This window comes from Castanea sativa, chromosome 1 (genome assembly GCF_040712315.1).
Source record: "Castanea sativa cultivar Marrone di Chiusa Pesio chromosome 1, ASM4071231v1".
Taxonomy (NCBI): Eukaryota; Viridiplantae; Streptophyta; class Magnoliopsida; order Fagales; family Fagaceae; genus Castanea; species Castanea sativa.
Window position 1 is genome coordinate 6,123,831 of NC_134013.1, and position 9,438 is coordinate 6,133,268.

The window sequence follows — 9,438 nt, forward strand, 5'->3', positions numbered from 1 at the left end:
AATTTGACATTTGACATATTTCAAGTACTGGGCAAGTTCCAATCCATCGGGTGGTCTTGGGGTTGATGTGATTCTCAAATATATAATGAAAAATTATTAGATTACGTGAATAGTTTCTTGTAAAGTGTATATTGTATGCGAAAATATGGCTAACATTTGCCACATTGGGAGAGAGAGGCAAACATTATGTGTGCGCACGTGCTCAACCATGTCAATGCCTCAACTGGTGAAATACTGAAATACCTTTAACAATTCCTCAATAGTGATTTTAATTATTTATTTATTTATAAATCAACAATAAGGTCTACTATAGGACTTATTGTGTATTGCGGAATGATTGGAATATGGAAAACTTTATTTTTTCAGGTATCTATGGATCTACCTATGAGAAAGTGGTACAGGTCTTTCATCGGACGTGGAGTGTCTATTTTATGAAAGTAGCTATGGCATGAGTATTGAGCTAGTTGGAAGTTGAGAGATTTGAGCAATTGTGACTAGGGGGTTACATTATGGTGTGAGAAGGCAGAGCTAGGTCTTGGTGGTAATGAAGATGTAGGAATGTGTCAATTGAGTTTTGAGAATTTGGTGATACTATATCTTGGTAGTTTGGTCCCTCGTAGAGTGAGGGTAATTGAGTTTTGGTGTTGCAATTTAAGGCTCGTTTTGACTTGATCAACATGCTAAAATATGTGAGCTGAGGTTTGATGGAATATGGGTTACAGGCTAACAGCAGAGGAGTAAATTGCTTAGTTTACTTTCTGGGGTCAATCAGGGAAGTAGTGCATGAGTGAAAAATCTAGTGTAGAGAATGACTGTCAAAACTTTATTGCTTAATGTTTGGTGGTTGTATTTTTGTGTGCTAGTAGTATCTCTTTATTAGGCTTAAGAGTTTTGGGGGAGGTTCTCATTATTTTACAAATGAGAGAGGCTGAGTCAAATTAATGGTAGGTTCTAGTTGTCTTGATGTTGCTTAAATTGTACCTGAATCTTGAGAATATATTGGATTTAGTTTGTGTAAGAGAAGTTTTGTTCTCTGTACTTGTTGATGTGGTCTTGCTTTTGATTATTTCACCAAAAGAAGGAAAAAGAAAAAAAAAGGAAGACATAACACATCATGGAATTCAATGCTAAAAATAAACAATATTTAAGTATGGATATTAGTTTTGATATCAAACATCTACTTTTAAGGCAAAAATTCAATCTTATTCATATTTTTAAAGCAAAAATTCAATCTTATTCATGTTATTTAGAAATTGTCTTAAAAATGCAATTTGAGTTCTACATATCTATTGGATATCAGTAAGGTTAATTTGGATACATCTAAGGCAAAAATTCAATAGAATGCATGCTAAATAGAAATTATATATTAGAAATACACTTTTAGTTCTACGTATCAGTTTGAATATCAGACATCCTAAGAAAAAAATAAAATAGAATTCATGTTATACAGAAATTGTGTCTTAGAAACATTATTTTAGTATTATATATCAGTTTGAATATTAGACATCTAAACCTTAAAGGTGTGGATATATACAAGGCAAAAATTCAAATAGTATTCATTTTATACCAAAATAGTGTGTGAGAAACACTATTTTAGTTCACATATCAGTTATAGATATCAAACATTTACCTTTAAGGCAAAAATTCAATCTTATTCATGTTACTATGTCTTAAAAACATGATTTTAGATCTACATGTTGATATGGATATTAGACATCCAAACCTTTAATGTTTGGATATCACTTTGAAAAATATTTAATAGTATTCATACTATACATAAATCATGTCATAGAAATACTATTCTACTCTATATATCAGTTTGGATATTTTTAAGGCAAAAATTCAAAAATATCTATTTCATACCAAAATTTTGTCTTAGAAACACAATTTCATTTTATATATGAGTTTGGATATCAAACATTCACCTTTAAGGTAAAAATCCAATCTTACTCATGTTATTTAAAAATCCTTTTCTCCAGTAGGAGTCAATCCATGACATTGCAGAAACTATTTGAACTTAGGTTACAAGTAAATAAATAATATAATTTTTTAGAAATTACTGTGTCAGAGAGCAATTTATTCTGATAGGGGAAAGCTTCCCTATAAGGAAATATAAGATCATGGTCAATGCTCGTTCTGGTTGATAGCTTGGAAACATATGATAATATTATGATGGGGGAAGTTTCCCTGTAAGGAAAGATGAGATGATGGTCAGTGCTCGTTCTGGTTGGTAGCTTGGAACTTCATGCCCAGCTCCCCTTATTGTGGCGAATGTCACTCCTTTGTACCCAACCACATATCCTCCAACCTGCCAGCATCAACATGTTGAAAATTCATAACCTTGTTTGATGTTGGGTAAACTATGGGATCAATTATCTTATATATTTACCTCATTGTCGAAATACCATGGGTGCCAAGCAGTGGTGACTGGTAGTTTTAGTGTGTTTATGGAGTACCTAGAGGAGGTTACTGGAACTACGCTATCTATGTCGCCACTGCAGGTTTCATTAAGAGAAAGTTAAAGGTGTTAGCAATTGGTAGCCTGTATTATATTTACATTAATTTTTTTTTTTTGCACACAGCCTTAGAAACACGATCTCCCCATTTAACTCAAATCATGTTTTGAAAACATAATTTCAATTGAAATGGCGCACACGCTCCGTACATACCAGTGTGTAGTAATCAGTGCTCTTATAATTACTGTAATAGACTTACAGATTTGGTTCCTTTATGAAGAGAGAAATTTTGATAGGATTTTCTCTTGAATAAGAAATATCAGAGGAATCATTCGGGAAAAAAAAAAAAAAAAAACCAAAAAGCTCATGGAAAGATGAGGGGCTACCTGTATATCCATACGCTAATTCCACTTGAAATGAGCTCAATTATAGTGGGCAGAATTGTCGTTGGACTCTCTGTCCATGCAAAATGTCTGCAGGCAGCGCGGAAGAAAAATTAGTAATTTATATTTGGTGGCAGAAAGATCTTAACTTCGCATATGTGGGAGTTTTATCTTTTCATTCTTTGTGACAAGATCATCACTGCCAATGTTGTCTAGTCCGCAGGTATCACAGGTAAGTCACTCATACCTGCAAGCTTCCCATTTTGTAGCTTTTGCATGAAGAGATGCTTGCACTTCGGCAAGATTTAGATAGGCAGAGACATAATTGTTGGAGCAGGGATCAAAATCGTGGACCTATATAGTGTAAGATTAAAATCATTTAATTTCTTGCTTAGTTCTAATTACAAGGCCAGTAAAGTTATTTAAATGCACTTGTCAACCGAATACAGAATTACTGGTTGTTGTGATCAAACTCATGCTTAGTTATAAGATCATCTACTCAAACCCAATTATATGCGTCTTGTATATATAATAATCTTCATTGCTATTTCTTTTTTTATTCTAATTAGATTCGAAATTATTTATAGGAAACTACTTTGATTGATTCATTAAGACTTACAGAACCGCTTGGGCCTGACTTGGGTCCTGATGATTTGCAAAGGGGAGCATATATGTTGTAAAAATCAAGGTTTCCGGCCTCTGCATCAGCCTGATTTAGATAGTCATAACACTTGCTTGAATAATTACCCTCAACGAAGTTACAGTACTGGTGAATTCCTGCATTAGTTTCGTCCGAGTTTAAAGCATGTGTCCAAAAATAATCATACCCGCCCATTATACCAGTAATATCATCTATCCAAGCATTCCCAATCTGCATCCATTGCCATTAACAGAGAAGCCTTAATCAGTTTTTAGTCTAAACATTGAGATACAGGCACATATCATAGATTGAAGAAAGACTTCACAATTACTCACTGCAATGCCTTTGAGGTTGATTACTGTTTGGTTTGTGTTATTGTTCTTTGAGAGAATTGTATGAGCAAGTTGAGGTACATAATGACCTGCGTAGCTTTCTCCAGTTATAAAGAAATCCCGGGTTTTATATTGAGGGAATCTCTCAAGCCAGTTCACTAGAAAAGTGTAAGAGTCCTCCGCTGTTCTTTTGTCGCCATTTTTGCTGTAATCCAAGGTCGTGTTCGAATATGAAAAACCAACTCCAGCTGGGGACTCCAAAAAGATAACATTTGCCACTGCCAATAATTTTTTTTCAACAGGTATTAATTTTTACGTATGGAGAAAAAAATTCTTTTAAGATTTACAGTACTTAAAAGCTCTACAACTTTATCATTTGAAGGTGAAATTACAAAAACTGCTTACCGGAGTTCCATGCATAATCATTTCGGAATAGTGTTTTTCCATCACTGTTGACTCTGAAAGGTCCCAGTTCCTCCATGGCTCCAAATCCAAGAGAGGAGCATCCAGGGCCTGTAAATCTCAAGTATTTTATTAATTTCTTCGTAATTGCAGTGAACTATATAATGGAAACGATGGTAGTGGCATCTTGGTGAGCACCTACGTCTTCTCTATTTCTAAATTTTTAGTAGAGATAGTTAAGCAATAAGCATAATGCTTGTGTTGGTCTCACAACTAATGGTGACAAGAGATATTTTAATTGTAATGAACCTGTGATGAAGAAAGTTTTGAAGTTAACTGAATCAGTGATGCATTCAAATTATGTGGCTAGATGGGGGAATAAATTAGTAAGTAATGCTGTGAGAAAGCAAAGACAGGATGTGAGAGAAAAAGCAAATCTAAGTAATTTTGTAGAAAATGGAAATTTGGAAGGTGCGTGTTTATAATACAGAAGGAGAAGGTGTTATTTTTAATAAATAATATGAGGGTTTTGTTTCCCTTCAGATCAATTTGACATCATTGATTATACAGAGAAATAGTTCTCTCATATTTTTTCTATTTCGACTTCTAGGTCTTTTCTTTATTTAAAAGATAGTGAAATACCACTTGACTAAAAAGCGTTTCCTTAGATCAATTTGACATCATTGATTAAACGGAGGATAGTTTTCTCTTAGATTTTTAAAAATTATCATTGTTCTTTAAGAAATGTCAAAGTAAGAGTGAGGTAAGACAAATTGTATGCTCTTTAAGAAAAAAGGGCAAATGGATGAGCAAATAAAAAAAAGATTGGTGTTGGTTATACATACAATATTTTACACATTTGTATAAACATGCATAAAACACACTGTAATCGACTTAGAAGTTGCAAGTCACGATTTCAGTACATTATTTAGCCATAAAAAAATATTACACGTTTTGAGTAGGAGAGTTAACTTATATATATATATATATATATATTTTTTTTTTGGATTGTAGAGATTTCTCCGAACCGGATTGGAGGAGATTCAAAAGCTCATGGTTGGATCAGTTCAGCCATGAGTTCCAGGATTTAGAAAACAAAAAAAGGAATTCAATCAGGATAGCTAATGCCAAAATTTATCTTAAAAAATCAAGGTTATTTTCGTTCTAGAGCCTTGCTGGGTGGCTCAACTATTAACTTATTGGAAAAATGATGCCTAACCCATAATTAAGCTCAAGAATAACAGAACTCATTTTTGCGTGTCCCCTAATAACCACTCATTAGGTTGATATTGGGATCTAAGTCTTTTCTACTTTACATTTCTACTGTTGCTATTTGCTAACGCTATGTGGTAAGTAGTATGAAAGATTCCTCGGGCTGTGTCTTCTACACGGATTAGACCACAGAATCAGTAAATTTTTTTATTATTTATTTTTTTTATTATTACCAAAAGAAAAAGTATTTATCATGTATCATATACATATCATATATGTAGTATCGTCTCGTTCTTTGGAGAGGTGTTGATCTCAAAGTATCCTATTTATTTGAAGAACTGTATTTTCCTGCTGATTGAAGTGTTAAGCTTACTTCCAAAATCTAAAATAAGTCATATTTGTGGGCTGTAATAGAAATTGAGCTCGGCTCATTTCAAGAAATTTTTTTATTAATGTAGTAGTTATTTGGAAAATGAATTGAATTCACATTCAAATTTAGGCTCAAAGATTAAATAAGTCAAACTAAAAAATAATAATGAGTTTGTGAATAAACTCTTGAATATAAAACTCCATTTGGGTGTATATAATATCATATGGTTATGTGCATATCTGTTTTTTATTTTATTATGTTTATATGTATAACTTATAAAGACTTGATATTGGGTTTTTTAAGTTTGTAAATAAGTTTATAAGATTTCAAATTATTATATGGAATTAATTATTAATATTAACAGTAAATCTGAAATGTATAATTTGTAATAATATAAAGTTGGTGGATCTAACTCTTATAAGTTCATTAAAAACAATTATTCTATCTAATTAATTCAAACACAATTTTTTTAATTATAATTTATTTATTAATTACTCATTTGGGCTTGTGAAGGAGTAAAATTTTTTAGTGGTGGTTTTTATCATATCTGAGGAAAGAGTAAGTTGATAAATAACTTGTGACTAAGTTTGAACTTCTATGAAAAAAAAAAATGCATCAAATTTGAACATGTAATCTAGTTTAATATGATAAGCTTGAGTTTAACTCATATTTGAAATAAAATTAAATAGACCAATAAGCCACTTTACAACAGTATATATTTGGTACGCGAGGATATGAGAGTGATGTTGGTAGTAGTGCGATTTCAGAATAAGAAAGATTAAGTGACATAATCGATTAATATCGATAATTTCGATATTTTAAGATTGTTATTTCTATACATAGGTTGGGAAGTAAGTTGAGCAAGTAGCTAGAACTTGATAGCTGGCAAGCGGGGAAATAGGCCAAGAATTCCTACGTAAATAACTTGTGTTTGAGTGTGTGGACATATTAGAATTATAATCTAATATTCTTTTTTCTATTGTGCATGGATGTTCATATAATATAAGAGTGTCCGTATTATATATTATGAATAATATTATCATTGGAGTCGCTGCTGTTATTGTTATTATTACTACTAGGAAGTATATATAATATATTATCATTTAATTGTCACAGCCTATTAGATATGATTAATCTTTTTTTTTGTGTGTGTGTGTATTTTCTACATTTTTTGTGCCTATACTAGTCAATATCAATCAATCATCTATATATATAAATAAATAAAAGAGGAAATCTCATGTGTGAGAGCTTGAGGTTCTACCAAGTGGCACATTGTATGATATATATATATATATTCATTTGGGCTTTTATCTCATCTAAATTTAGCATCTATATCAAACTATTAAGTAAGAACATATGCATTTATTTGGATGCGTTAATAAAATTCAAAGAATTTGTATACATTTATTATTTGAAATGCTTTGGATAGATACGGATGGATCTAAAAAGTCATGGGAATAATAGGAATTAAGAAAACTTTTCAATTTTATGCATAAGACTAACTTTAATACAGAATTGCAATAGTCAGATTCAATGAATTGAGTAATATGATTATTTGTCTCTATATTTGTCAAATATAAATCCCCATTTCCTTTGGACTTAAAAATCAAATTTACATAGTTTCTCTCACAAAATCTTTGGTTCCTTTTTTGAGAGGTATGTTAATTTCCAAAATATTATATTCGTCTTTAATATTTTGTTTAGATTTTATGTATTTGTTTTTACTGATGTAGCTTTATAATGTGGTTAGGATGGTTTTTCTATATTATATACTAATTTAGATTTTGAGTTTTCTATATGATTCATATACTTAGTAAGGATTTGTAGTATATTTTGGCTGCTTTTAGTTCAATTAAAATTTGGAAGTATTTTTTTTTTTAGAATCAAAATTTGGAGGTTAAATTGTGGTATTATTGCGTCATTAATTATGGCATTATTGTTTCTATTGTTGTATTCTATCAATTTTTACAGCTAATTGATTAAGATATCATTCTTTCAATTTTCACCCTCTTATAATTGGATTGAGATCTTTTAGAGTTCCTAGGGTACTCTACCATGTAGAGTTCTTTTAATCTTAACATTTAATTTATAATAAAAGGTCTAGATTTTGCCATATCATTAATCCACTAACAAATCTACAAAAATAATGATTTTAAAAAATAACTGCTCATAAATGATAGGTATTACCTTAAATGCGAATAGTGGCTATGACATTGCAGCATTAAATACAAAAGAAATTTGCTTATTTAGAAAATTGATTATTATGCACATAGACCAAGAAGCATATATATATATATATATATTTATTTATATAATTGATATATGAATGGTAGAGACACCTGAGTTTTCATTCCAATTTTTTTAGTCTTCTATTAATTTTATTAAAATTAAGCATATAAATGTTTTTCCTTTCTTTTCAAGTACATGATTGGCACTTAGGATCATAAAATATGATTTTTCTATGTCCCATTTCAGTCGAACCTATGCTTTGAAATTAACAACCAAAATGATTTAAGGAACAAATTGAAAAATGAAGAGGGGAAGGAGAAGATGACTTCACGTTTTCTTAGAGACCTGATTTAGGTAAAAGAGGTAAGGCAATAATTATCATTTATGAGTAGTAATTTTTTAAACCATTATTTTAGGGGATTTGTTAGTGGATTAATGGTATGGAAAAATCTGGACCTTTTATTATAAATGAATGGTTAAGTTCCTAGGGTACTCTATATGGTAGAGTACCCTAGGAACTCTAGAGGATCTCAATCCCTTATAATTAAGGCCTTAGAAAATCAAACTTTTGTTTGATTAAAATATTAATGGGCCTTAATTTTATCTCATATCAATTTTGAAACTAAAAATAAGCTACTTTCATTGGCATAAAATTATTAGTGTTGATATAGTGGAGATAGATTAGTGGCATAAGAAATATAGAAATTAACACTATAAAATCTATATATAAAGCATAAATCATACAAGCAAGACACATAAGAACCACTAGATTTATAGGTGACAATATGAACATAACATGGTAACATTTGTTAGTTGCATGAATTACAAGAATTTCCCCCCAATTTATTTAGTTTTAATTTTGTTTTATTAGAAAACTTCATAGTTTAATTATGACAAACAATAATAGTATTCATAAAATCAAAAGATCATAAATAATTTTTTACTAAATTTATCAAAATGCAGCGCACATGCCGTGGGATATTCACTAGTTCATATAAATGAAATTGAAATATGTGGTACTGTATTTACCTCCATTTAACCACAAGACGAGAGGGTTGGTTGTAGAATTCTGAGGTGACTCCACAAAGTAATAGAACAGTTCTCTCCCAACATTTGGGTCTACGGTAATATAGCCAGCATACTGATCGAAATCTACTCCTTGTGGTTGTCCAGGCAAAGCATTGATCTTATCAGCTTCCTTCAACCCATCTTGGGGTCCAATATACACTGGAGAATAATTGCTATCATCACTGTGTAATCCAACCCATAGTTCGGTATTTGGAGGATTTTGGGATTTTCGAGATTTAAGCAACTCGAAAAGGTTGTCAGCCTGGCTGGCATTGCAAAAGATGGGAAAAACAAAATGGTGAAAAGAGAGGAGCAGTAGAAAGCTTGTGAGAAACGAAAGCTTCAT

At 31.1% G+C, this 9,438-nt stretch overlaps 1 protein-coding gene across 1 annotated transcript; it reads right to left on the reverse strand.

Annotated features, from left to right (window-relative positions):
- Positions 1–2,167: 2,167 nt before the first annotated feature.
- On the reverse strand, positions 2,168–9,438 carry LOC142622908 (serine carboxypeptidase 1-like). The gene is made up of 8 exons (XM_075796472.1): positions 9,054–9,438; positions 4,217–4,324; positions 3,815–4,089; positions 3,459–3,710; positions 3,081–3,193; positions 2,843–2,929; positions 2,390–2,495; positions 2,168–2,308 (listed from the first exon to the last, which is right to left on the reverse strand). Exons 1-8 carry the CDS (start codon positions 9,436–9,438, stop codon positions 2,168–2,170), a joined length of 1,467 nt encoding a protein of 488 aa, XP_075652587.1.

Coding starts and splice junctions, on each gene's coding strand:
- LOC142622908 (XM_075796472.1), bottom strand. CDS start 9,438: ATGAAGCTTTCGTTTCTCACAAGCTTTCTACTGCTCCTCTCTTTTCAC. Junction 4,090..4,216: donor TGATTATGCATGGAACTCCG/GTAAGCAGTTTT, acceptor AATTATTGGCAG/TGGCAAATGTTATCTTTTTG. Junction 2,309..2,389: donor CATGGTATTTCGACAATGAG/GTAAATATATAA, acceptor TGATGCTGGCAG/GTTGGAGGATATGTGGTTGG.